Source organism: Lynx rufus, unplaced genomic scaffold (assembly GCF_022079265.1).
Source record: "Lynx rufus isolate CCGP_SWC_20201006 ecotype Redwood Valley unplaced genomic scaffold, mLynRuf1.p SCAF_9, whole genome shotgun sequence".
NCBI lineage: Eukaryota > Metazoa > Chordata > Mammalia > Carnivora > Felidae > Lynx > Lynx rufus.
This window is the reverse complement of record NW_025814897.1, coordinates 66,639,733-66,652,557: the sequence shown is the minus strand read 5'-3', so window position 1 is coordinate 66,652,557 and position 12,825 is coordinate 66,639,733. Positions and strand designations below refer to the sequence as shown.

Sequence of the window (12,825 nt, the reverse complement as noted above, 5' to 3'; positions counted from 1 at the left end):
ACAAATTACAACATCCATTCATGATAAAAACTCAAAAAAGTAGGTTTAGAGGGAACATACCTCAACATAATGAAGGGCATATATGAAAAATCCACAGTTAATGTCATCCTCAATGGGGAAAAACTGGGAGCTTTTCCGGTATGGTCAGGAACAAGACAGGGATGTCCACTCTCATCACTTTTATTTAACATAGTACTGGAAGTCCAAGCCATAGCAGTCAGACAACAAAAAGAAATAAAAGGCATCCAAACTGGCAAGGAAGAAGTAAAAAACTTTCCCTATTTGCAGACAACATGATACTCTATATAAAATACCTGAAATTTTCCACCAAAAAACTGCTAGAACTGATACACAAATTCAATAAAGTCCCTGGATGCAAAATCAACATAGAAATCTGTTGCATTTCTATACACCAGTAATGAAGCAGCAGAAAAAGAAATCAAGAAATCAGTCCCATTTGCAATTGTACCAAAAACAGTAAGATACCTCGGAAGAAATCTAACCAAAGAGGTAAGACCTGTACTCTGAAAAGCATTAAACACTGATGAAAGAAGTTGAACATGACACGAAGAAATGGAAAAACATTGCATGTTCATGGATTGGAAGAACAAAGATTGTTAAAATGTCTATACCACTTGGGGTGCCTGGGTGGCTCAGTCAGTTGGGCACCTGACTTGGGCCCAGGTCATGGTCTCACGGTCCGTGAGTTCAAGCCCCGCTTCGGACTCTGTGCTGACAGCTCAGAGCCTGGAGCCTGTTTTGGATTCTGTGTCTCCCTCTCTTTCTGACCCTGCCCCATTCATGCTCTGTCTCAAAAATAAATAAACGTTAAAAAAAAAAAAGTCTATACTACTTAAAGCAATCTACACATTTAATGCAACCCCTATCAAAATACCAACAGCATTTTTCACAGAGCTAGAACAAATAATCCTAAAATTTGTATGGAACCACAAAGCAACCTTAAAGAAGAAGAGCAAAGCTGGAGGCATCAGAATTCTGGACTTCAAGCTATAGTACAAAGTTGTAGTGATTAAAACAATATGGCACTGGAACAAAAATAGACACATAGATAAATAGAACAGAACAGAAAACCCGGAAGTTGACCCACAACTATACAATTAACATTTGACAAAACGTGAAAGAATATCCAATGGAAAAAAAAGTCTCTTCAACAAATAGTGTTGGGCAAACTGTTCAGTTGGGAAAACGAAACAATAACATGCAAAAGAACGAAATTAGACCACTTTCTCACATCATACACAAAAATATATTCAAAACAGATTAAAAACCTAAACGTCAGATTTGAAACCAGAAACTCCTAGAGAAGAAGAGAGGCAGTAACCTCTTTGACATCAACTGTAGCAACTTCTCACTAGATATGTCTCGAGGCAAGGGAAACAAAAAGCAAAAATAAACTATTGGGACTTCATCAAAATAAAATGCTTCTGCACAGCAAAGGAAACAGTCAACAAAACTAAAAGGCAGCTACAGAATGAGAGAAGATATTTGCAAATGACATATCGGATCAAGGGTTAGTATCCAAAATATACCAAAGTCTTATAAAAACACCCAGAAAATGAATAACCCAGCTAAAAAATGGTCAGAAGACATGAACGGACATTTCTCCAAAAGACATACAGATGACCAACAAACATGTGAAAAGATGCTCAATATCACTTATCATCAGGGAAATGTAAATCAAAACTACAATGAGATATCACCTCACATCTATCACAATAGCTAAAATCAAAACCACAAGAAACAACAGGTGCTGGCAAGAATGTGGAGAAAGGGGAACCCCCTTGCACTGTTGGTGTGAATGCAAACTGGTGCCTCCACTCTGGAAAACAGTATGGAGTTTCCTCAAAAAGTTAAAAATATGACTTACACTAGGATCCAGAAATTGCACTAATAGGTATTTACCCCAAAAATACAAAAAAACTAATTCAAAGAGATACATTCACCCTGATGTTTATACCATTATCTACAATAGCCAAACTATGGAAAGATCCCAGAGGTCTAAACTACTGATGAATGGATAAAGAGAAAGTGATGTGTATATATGTACATATATACATTGGAATATTAGCCATCAGAAAGAATGAAATCTTGCCATTTGCAAGGATATGAATGGAACTAAAGAGTATTCTAAGTGAAATAAGTCAGAGAAAGATACCATATCATATCACTTATATGTGGAATTTAAGAAACAAAACAAAGAGAAAAAAAAAGAGAGAGAGGAAGGCAAACCAAGAAACAGACTCTTAGAAAAACAGAAACTACAGAGAACAAACTAATGGTCACCAGAGGGGAGGTAGGTGGGGGGGGGGGGGAATGGGTGAAATAGGTGATGGGGATTAAGGACTGCACTTGTGATGAGCACTGGGTGTTGTATATAAGTGATGAATCACTAAATTCTACACCTGAAACTAATATTATGCTGTGTATTAACTAAATGGAATTTAAATAAAAACTTAAAAAAATTTTTCCCAAATTTTTTTTGTCTTGTTTCTAAAATAATGTGCTTCAGATACAGGAGTACTGATGCATAGGGGCACTTGTACCCCAATGTTTATAGCAGCACTCTCAACAATAGCCAAATTGTGGAAAAAGCCTAAATGTCCATCAACTACTGAATGGATAAAGAAATTGTGGTTTATATGCACAATGGAGTACTACGTGCCAATGAGAAAGAATGAAATATAGCCCTTTGTAGCAACGTGGATGGAACTGGAGAGTGTGATGCTAAGTGAAATAAGCCATACAGAGAAAGACAGATACCATATGTTTTCACTCTTATGTGGATCCTGAGAAACTTAACAGAAACCCATGGGGGAGGGGAAGGAAAAAAAAAAAAGAGGTTAGAGTGGGAGAGAGCCAAAGCATAAGAGACTCTTAAAAACTGAGAACAAACTGAGGGTTGATGGGGGGTGGGAGGGAGGGAAGGGTAGGTGATGGGCATTGAAGAAGGCATCTTTTGGGATGAGCACTGGGTGTTGTATGGAAACCAATTTAACAATAAATTTCATATATTAAAAATAAAATAAAATAAAATGATAAAATAATAAAATTAAAATAAAATAAAATATAATAAAATAAAATAACAAAATAAAATAATGTGCTTCAAGGACAGTTTTGTTTTGTTTTGTTTTGTTTTTTCAAATTTACCTAAGCAAGACTTAGTGACAATTTGGAACAAAAGTAAAAACCCCTTAAGACAGCAAACAATATGTCCTAGATTTTTGTTTCCATATATTTGTGATTTCTGGTAAATGTCCTAATAATGCTCATTTCTCTTTGTTTTGTTTAAGGATTGTTCAAGTTTAGAAGAATATAACATTGCTGCAGCATTACTCCCTTTGACCAGTGCTTTCTACAGGGTAAGTTTCATTGGTCTATACATAAGCTCATTATGATTCATATAAATGTATGTAGTTTGATTTATCATAAAACTACATGAATCTTGTCCCCCGGTATGTCTAACATATATCTGTAGCAATATTTATTATAACATTTATTGCATACAGTTGACCCTTGAACAACACAGATTTGAACTACACGGGTCCACTTATTTGTGGATTACATGTGCAGTACAGTACTGTAAATGTATTTTCTCATCCTTATGATTTTCTAAATAGTATTTTCTCTAGTTTACTGTAAGCATACAGTATATAATACATATAACATACAAAATATGTGTTAATCAACTTTGTGTTGTAATGCTTCCAGTCAACACTAGGCTATTAGTAGCTAAGTTTTGGGGGAGTAACAGTTATGTGTGGATTTTTGACTGCACAGGGGTCAATGCCCCAACCCCCACATTGTTCAAGGACCAACTGTACTATGTGTAGAAAATTTAATATATAATTATAAATCATCTCCTAAGATAGAATCCCACCATTCCAGCCCTGCTTTATTTTTCTTTATAGCTGAATTTGTACCTGAAATACCTGAAATTATATTATGCATTCGTTTGTTTACATATGAGTATTTTTCCCTACTGCAGAAAGTAAATTTCATGAGGCTAGGATATTGTCTTATAAATATTTATTGATAAGGCCAAGTTTTGTTTTTTTTTTTTTAACTTCAGTCTGTCCACAGTCTCTGAGTTAAAGGTCTTAACCTTTAAAGGTTCTCCATAATCAGGAACTCTTTCTCTGCTGCTGTGTCACTGCATATCCCTCTTTCTTCCGACTTATTGTCCCTTCTTCTTTTAAAACAAAAAGTGGAATTATGATGTTCACACTTCAGAGAACTGGCAGGTCATACTGAACATGCTCAGGAAACAAAGACAAATCTCAAAAATACCAAACAAATGAATTTTAGGTTTAGAAACTAATGGCTGGAGCTTGAGCATCATCTTTTGGTCTTCCCTCCCCAGCTTAACCCTACCTCCGGGCCCATTCCAGTTTTCCTTCAATGAATACATACCAGCCTTCTCTGAACTCCCTCACGCTTCATCTCATTCCGCTGCTAGCGTGGAGAACACTGTTACAAAAATAGGCCAGGCTGTCCTGGATCCTAAGCTTAACCTAGGAAAGGTGTGTCTATATCTCAGAGCAGCCAGAAAACTCAGTCCTCTGTCTAACTAGCCTTCATGTAGGGCCTCACATGGCATTTGTTAAAGAAAATGGCATTTTTAGGGGCATCTGGCTGGTTCAGTTGGTTGAGCTTCTGACTTCAGCTCAAGTCATGATCTTGCACTTTGTGAGTTCAAGCCCTGCATCAGGTTCTGTGCTGACAGCTCAGAGTCTGGAGCCTCTTTTGGATTCTGTGTCTCGTTCTCTCTCTGTGTCCCACCCCGCCCCCCACTCCCACATTTGCTCACTCTCTCTCTCAGAAAAACAAACATTAAAAAATTTTTTTAAAGAAAATGGCACTTTAAATCTTTCCTACCTTCAACATTTAAGATATTTTTAAACTTAAATATTAGAGAAAATAAGAATTGACAAATGAAACTCAATTCCTCAAATGACCCATTCCTTATGATTTTTTAAGCAGAATTATTTAACCATTTTGCAGTACTAGGGTTTGATCATGATAGCAGAAGCACCAAGAATGATATAATTAAGGAATTTATAAGGGACCAACCCTTATTTTGTTATAGAAACAAAGGGAAAGTTTGTGGAAGACTTTGAATTAGGCTTTGCCCATAGGGCTGAAGTTTCTGTAGGTCACAACACAGGGAAGAACAAGGACAAATTGGAATCTGTGTATACCTCTCACTTCTTCAAACCTCAGCGATACAGATGACCTGCAAAAGAAACAGCACTGTTGGCCATAGAGCTGCACATGCACCTGGCCCCAGGCTAGGAGAAGCTGAAGGAGATGTGGCAGGAAACGGAGGAACCGTGAGCTCAGTCCCTTCCCCATATCAACGTGAGTCAGCAGATCAGGGACAAAGTATATGAGCTGTAGCAGGATATAGCATCCCATATTGCCTTCAGAGTATAATGACTGCTGCTTCATTTTTGTCCAAATGTTAGAGAAATTTCTCTTGTGGCCAATCCTAACCCTGGAACAGAAAGACATTTCTGAGAAATGTCTTAGCTTAGCTTATTTTACACAGTGCAAAACCATCACACTGGTTTTAGTTTTGTGAGAGTTTTTAATTAGCTAATAAGTTGGGCTAAATGTCATACTATTTATCAAGTTTGTGTTATCAAACTTAGTAATTCAAATTTATGTTTTAGGGGTGGGTTTATGGGTTTAATTCTTTGTTGTTGGCTTGGGTTTGATTTGCTTTAGTTTGGGCATGGATTAGGAGCCAGTGACCACACCAATAATATGAGCAGGAAAAGTTTAACAAGTTATTAAGTAGTAACAGGGGATTAACTGCCAAGAAGTAAAGAGAATTTTAAACAACACAGGAATATCAGATATAGGGAGCAGCTACTATCTCTTGGGCTCAGGCAGAGTACCCAAGAAAAGAGAAAACTTGGAAGAGGGCTCCTCCCCAACAAGACTTATGATTCAGACCTTGTTGGAGAGGTGTTGATTTGGCCACTGGATAGCATAGAAATTCACTGAGGTGCCACAGACCAGAGCTGGTAAGCAGGAAACTACCTGCTGGGGTTCTGGCAAGACTTTCTGGGAATCCCTCTCACTAGAGTGCCAGTGAAACTTGACAGGAAGTGAAGCCACCATCTGGAGTACCACTGAAACATCACACATGGTAAGCGCTTCAGGGTGTCCCACACACCATAGCAGGTACATGCCATAGGAACTAAAGCACAAAGCACACCAGAACCAGGAAAAGAAACTACTTTCTACTGCAGTATCCCTTCAGCACCCTGTGCTGACAAAACTTAATTTTGTGCCAGATGGTAAAGGAGAAATGTTTACAAGTCCAGCGCCAATGCCACACAACAGGGCAAAGAAAGGTAGATTTGGAGGAAAGAGATATTGCATTGATAACTGACACAGAGGGTGGATCATACCAGTTCTTAGATACTTTATAAATTTTTGACTTATGGGAAATTATTTCTGGTGCATAATTCAGGAAAATTCTATAGATATAAATTGCATTATCCTGGCCACAGATTGCAAATGAGCCATGCTCAAACTGTTCAACCAATATAAACTCCTGAGCCTTGTTCATCATGCTTCAGAGAATGGACTCAGCTGTTTGTCTTACTTAAACTTACTTTGAAAATATTTTTAATGATATTTATTAGTGTTTTTTTTTCAATGCAACAGAAGTTTATTGAACATCTCAATATACAAAGTTACTATGGCAGGCAGCAACATGGGCAGCCACATGAGTGAACCATTGACATGCCACTAGGAGTTTATATTAGTCTTTCTAATACAATAAATAATAAGCAAGGAATCAAACTGGTCCACAATTCCATCAACTGGATGGCCATTTCCTTAAATAAAATATATAGCTGTGGTTAGAAAATTCAGATACTATAGAAGCATATAAAATGCAAAACAAAAGCTGCCTTTCCCACCTCTACCCCATATCCTCTAACAGTTGACTTCTTGGTTAAAAAAAGTCATGCATTATTGCCAGCAGATAGAATACAGATAAAATTACCTCTCTGAAACTAATCAAACTATTCAGTGTTTTCTCACCTTGCCTTTTTCACTTAGTAACATATCTTGGAGATCTTTCCATATACCTAATTTTAATTAGGTATATAACACTACTACCTAATTATTTTGGGATGACTACATATATTTTTTCTTCTTAATGAAAAGATTGTGTGTGTGTGTATTTACCTTAAGCATAAGAGCAAAATATTTCATTGACTCAGATGAAATGTGATGTTTATCTTTTAGAGCTTTACTTTGTGTAAAAATATCCCATGATGTTTTACTTGTAACATTATCTTAGATCCTTGGGAATTTTTTATGCTACAATCACCACAAATTTAGGGTTTTTCCCCCCTTACAGTTCTCTCACTTTTCTCTACCTTTAATGAGTTGTATGTAACTCATGCTTCTTTAACTTATGAAGCCTTTCTTCAAGGTGGTACTTTAACAGCCAGGTTTATGTTGTTAAGGATCACTTTAATGGTGAAAAATAATGTAATCATTTACATTTGTACTATGTTTAGCATTTATGTGATGCTTTCATTCTCAGTTCAGCAAACAGTTAGTAGGTGTGGCAAGCCCTGTGCTTGCATTTATTGCAGAATTGCAGGTGAATAGCACATGGTCCTCACCCTGAAGAAACATATTGTCTAAAGGCCGTTCATATTCATTAATCAGCTATGAACACAGGAACATTTCACAGTTACTGAATAACATTGGGCTATACTTGGTTTACTTATTTGGTCCTTTTCATTAAAAAAATCATGATTGTTAAAGTAAGAACCAGAAGCAGGGGTTCCTGTCTAAATGTCATTTTTTTTTTTTTTGGAATAAAAAGAATTAAAGAGTAAGCTAAAACCCAACAGAGCAGAAGTAGAACTAAAATAGGATACCCTTGTATCACTCTTTCCCAATTGATAGTGAGCAATAGTGAAAGCCCTTTATCATGAGCCACTGTGTAATGCCCTCTCCTCCGTGATCCATGTATCTTAGAGTTACCCTATTGTAGTTCTTAATCACCCAGGTAAACTAGAGACTGCCCTAGAATCTATTAAACCATGACAGATCCCTTCTTTTTACTTCTTTGAAGTGTTATCGGTTGGTTACTGATGCTCAAAATGACTCCCAGAAGAACTGACGCTTTCTTCCCTGGTACTCATTGTAGTTTGTGTTTACCCTGGGGAGGAATAGAAATACCCTGTTTATCTTAAATTCAAGCCCCCTGAAGTGATGCCTTATCAAATTCCAGAGATCTCCCATATACAGATGGCACTTTGAGTATGATTTATTGATCAAGATAGGTCTTACTTTATAAGAGCATTATTCGGTCTCTCATTCCCAATAGAAGTAGACTTATGCCCTCTTTAAAATTCTTATTTCATCCAACATGTAAAGAATATCTTCCCTAGCATCCAGCCACATGGAAGGTTCATATTTACTAACAGGTTTGTTGAGGTATAATTTATATACCATAAAATTCACTCATTTTAAGTGTATATTTTAACAATTTTTAGTATATTTACAGATTTGTACAACTCTCACACCATATAATTTTAGAATATTTCCATCATTTCAAAAGAAACCTCCTGTCCATTTGCAGCCACTTCTCATTCCCTGGCAGCCACTAACATACCTTCTATTCTATAAATTTGTCTTTTTTGGACATTTCATATAAACGTAATCATATATGTTCCTTTATGTCTGGCTTCTCTTACTGAGTATAACGTATTTGAAGTTTGCCCATGTTGTTAGAAGATTTCTTTAGGACTGTTAATTATTAATTAAGAATTCTCCATACCCAGAGTACTTAGGTCACCTTCTGTATCGTTTCAAATTGTATCTAATTCAAGATGTAAGGTATGATTAAATTAATTCTCTTTTAATAAATACATCAGAAAAAATGTGAGATGTAAAACATAATTTTATAGCTGTTTAGGTTTTTTGTTGCTAGATTGTAACTTTTCCTTATACATTCTAAATGAACATCCACTTAACTTATCTGATTATATATAAATTTGAGATCTAGGTATTATTTCTACTTCAAAATATAAAAGCTGAAGGCAGGGAGGTAAATTCAGGGTGATGTGATAGGAAAATCTGTTGAGCACTACCTAAAAAAAGTTACTTGTGTAAACCTAGCTTACCTAATCAGTCAGAGAAACTGTGAACGTTGAAGCACAGAGAAGCACAGAATGGCCAGAGCCATCTCCTGAGTGATGACGTTTCTGCCACCAAACTAGAAGTATTTCTTCTCCCAACCCCTGCCCCCCAAAATGAGTTAACTAAAATCTGAGTCATTCGTGTCAAAACCTGATATTTCATTTTTTTTAAGTTTCTTTACTCTGAGAGAGAGCAAGAGAAAGAGAGAGAGCACTCATGATGGGAGGGGAGAGGCAGAGAGAGAGAGGGAGAGAGAATCCCAAGCAGGCTCTGCAATGGTCAGCATAGAGCCTGACATGGGGCTCTATCTCAGGAACCATGACCTGAGCCGAAATCAAGAGTTAGGATGCACTGAGCCACCCAGGCATCCAAAACCTAATATTTCTTCTTTTTCTTTTTTAAAATATAATGTATTGTCAAGTTAGCTAACATACAGTGTATATAGTGTGCTCTTGGCTTCGGGAGTAGATTCCCATGATTCATCGCTTACATACAATGCCCAGTGCTCATCCCAGCAAGTGCCCTCAATGCCCATGACCCATTTCCCCCTTTCCCCTCCCCAATAAACCCTCAGTTTGTTCTTCGTGTAAGAGTTTCTTATGGTTTTCTCCCTCTCTGTTTGAAACTATTTTTTCCTCTTCCCTTTCCCCATGGTCTTCTGTTAAGTTTCTCGAATTCTACATATGAATGAAAACATATGACATCTGACTTTCTCTGACTGGCTTATTTCACTTAGCATAATACCTGATATTTCTTGTGTAAGCCTATGCATTGAATAGAACATGGCAAAGAATATAAATCCAGAGGAAGGTGACAGCAATAATAATAACAGCTAATTCTGACTACCTAGTATAAGATGCTACATTTGACATGCAGTACCTAATCCAGATCAATGAATACTATTCCCATTTCAAGATGAAGGAATCTATACCACTTAGCCTGTAAGTAGAGGAGCCAGGACTCAAACTCAGTTCATTCTGACTCCAGAGTTCATATTCCTTAACTACAGTAACATTCCCCAAGTGAGTCCCAATTTATAAAGCATAATTCTAGGAACTTCTCATCTTTTTTGCTTAGAGGAACTGAATTGACATCACTCCTGTCCCCTCATTTCTCCAATCAGGGTCATCCATATATCTGGCAAGGATACTTCATTAAGCTTGGGCTTAGAGGGGGCAAAGTCAGGAAATGTTGATTAATTGTATGCTATGGTTAGTAAATAACTGTCATGTGTCATTATATGTAAATCTCTAATTTCCACATATTTCTAATAGAAAACATACTAAGTACTCAAAATCATACCAGAATTACTTTTGTACTTCTCTGATGATTTAGAAGTTACTTGAATAACTAATCATTAATAGGGACCCTACTTATCCCACTATAGATATGACAGCTTATAGATCATTCTAACTGATGGAATCCAGATGAACCCACATTCATGGTGTTAAGATTATTGCTAGAAAAAATCTTATAATAATATAAAAAATAGATATTTCATCAGTCCTTTTTTTCCCCTCTGTTGGTAAATACTTGACAAGAGAGGTTCTTAAAAATCTACAAAATAGGAAAAGAATTTTTTTTTTCTTAAACTTCATGGTCTGGATACATTGAATTTCCTACAACAGGTCTCAAAGGATTACATTTTTGGCAAAAAAATGGGAGAGGGGGTGACAAAGGGTCTTTTTTCATCTTTTTTTTTTTTTGCTGTAAAATAAAATACTTAGCTTAAAAATAAATTAGCAGAGAGAGTGAAGACAGGCATCAACAGTGGGCTGAATCCAGATTTGGCCTGGAAAAGATATGAATGTGCTTATTACAGCAGATGCCTCCAGCACAGCAGAATTTTAGAATGGCCAGAGCGATACTGTCTTGCTTTTATTTCCTCCCTTCATATTCTTATTCTTTCAGACAATTTAGCATTCCTTCCTCCTCCCCTCTCAGCACATCCTCTTCTTGCTTCTCCCACTGTTTCTTTCCAGTTTTAGATGGTTGCTCCTTTTTTCCTAGTCCTGGAAAACCCCTACTTCTGAGAAACTGTGAATTATTATAATACTTTGGAATTACTATTCTTTATTAATATTAGTTTGTCTTCACTGTTTAAACTAGTGATATAAGACAACTGTGGAGTTTGGAGATTTGAAGAAACATTGTTACTTACAAATGTAGTTACATTAACCACCTGGTAGAAAATTGTATTTCACCTGCTTCCTTTGTGTAAAACCCTGTACTAGGCATTGTATGAGTTGTGGTGATGCATAAGACATGGTTTCTGCTATCTAGTACTTGATTATCATGTAGCGTAGGCAGGCATGAAAATCGCTAGTAGTAAGCAAATAGGAGGAAACAAAGTGAACTGTTCTACTAAAGAATGTGCCAACATTGAAGGTACTCTCCCTGAACATAATGACGCTGTGATTCATCATAATTGTTTCCCCTTTTGCCCTTTCCCTCTGGGTTCAGGCCTTGATAAGTGTAAGTTTTGTTCTCTTCCTCATTTGGGGGGGGGGGCGCTTCTTGATCAGGTTTTCTAATCAACTTTCCATGATTTCCTGGGCTTATTCCTCATTTTCTCCTCTTTTCCTTCTTTTCAGAAGCCTCTTTCTGTTATTGACTCTGCCAGTCTTAGAGCATCCTTCAACATTAGTGTACATGAAAGCCACACTAATCAAGACTCTTTTATTAATATTATAGAGAAACTTATTCACAAAGGATAATTTAGTACAAATAATTAAACTTCAACCTCAACAACTGTTATGTCTTCTTGTTGGATTGTCCCCTTTATTATGATATAGTGCCCTTCTTTGTCTCTTGTTACAGTCTTTGTTTTAAAGTCTAGTTTGTCCAATATAAGTATTGCTACTCTGGCTTTCATTTGACATCCCTTGGCATGATAAATGTTTCTCCATCCCCTCCCTTTCAATCTGCAGATGTCTTTAGGTTTAAGATTAGTCTCTTGTAGGCAGCATATAGATGGATCTTGTTTTTTTATCCATTCTGTCACCCTTTGTCTTTTGATTGGATCATTTAGTCCATTTATATGCAAAATAATTATTGATAGTTATGTATTGCCATTTTATTTATTGTTTTGTGATTGTTTCTGAAGATTTCTCTGATCCTTTCTTGTCTTTCTCTTTCATGATTTGCTGATTTTCTTTAGTGATATATTTTGATTTCTTTCTCTTTATTCTTTGAATATTTATTAACGGTTTTTGATTTGTGGTCACCATTACGTTTGTGTATAACTTCTTTTGCATAACAGTCTATATTAAGTTGATGGCCATTTAAGGTTGAACCCACTGTTTACTCCTGTCTTCCCCACATTTTAGGTATACAGAATCATATTTTACATCCTTTTATTTTGTAAGTTCTTTGAATTTTTTATAGAAATACTTATTTTAACTGCTTTTGTGATTCCTACTTTTGTACTGTCACTTTTGGTCTTTCTCTCCCACTCACAGAATCCCTTTTAGTATTTCTTTAGAGCTAGTTTAGTGGTCATGAACAACTTTAATTATAGTTTGTCTGTGAATCTCTTTATTTCTCCTTGTATTTTGAATGTTAGCCTTGCTGGATAGAGTTTTCTTGGCTGCAGATCTTTCCCACCCAGCACTTTGAATATAT

General features: G+C 36.3%; 1 protein-coding gene across 2 annotated transcripts in view; it reads left to right on the top strand.

Moving 5' to 3' along the window:
- SBF2 (SET binding factor 2) overlaps positions 1-12,825 on the top strand; it is a 489,861-nt gene that overhangs the window by 357,747 nt on the left and 119,289 nt on the right. For both annotated transcript variants that reach the window (XM_047070360.1, XM_047070361.1), the window contains exon 17: positions 3,312-3,380. In XM_047070360.1, coding sequence (XP_046926316.1) covers positions 3,312-3,380 — 69 coding nt within the window. The remainder of the gene's footprint in view (positions 1-3,311; positions 3,381-12,825) is intronic.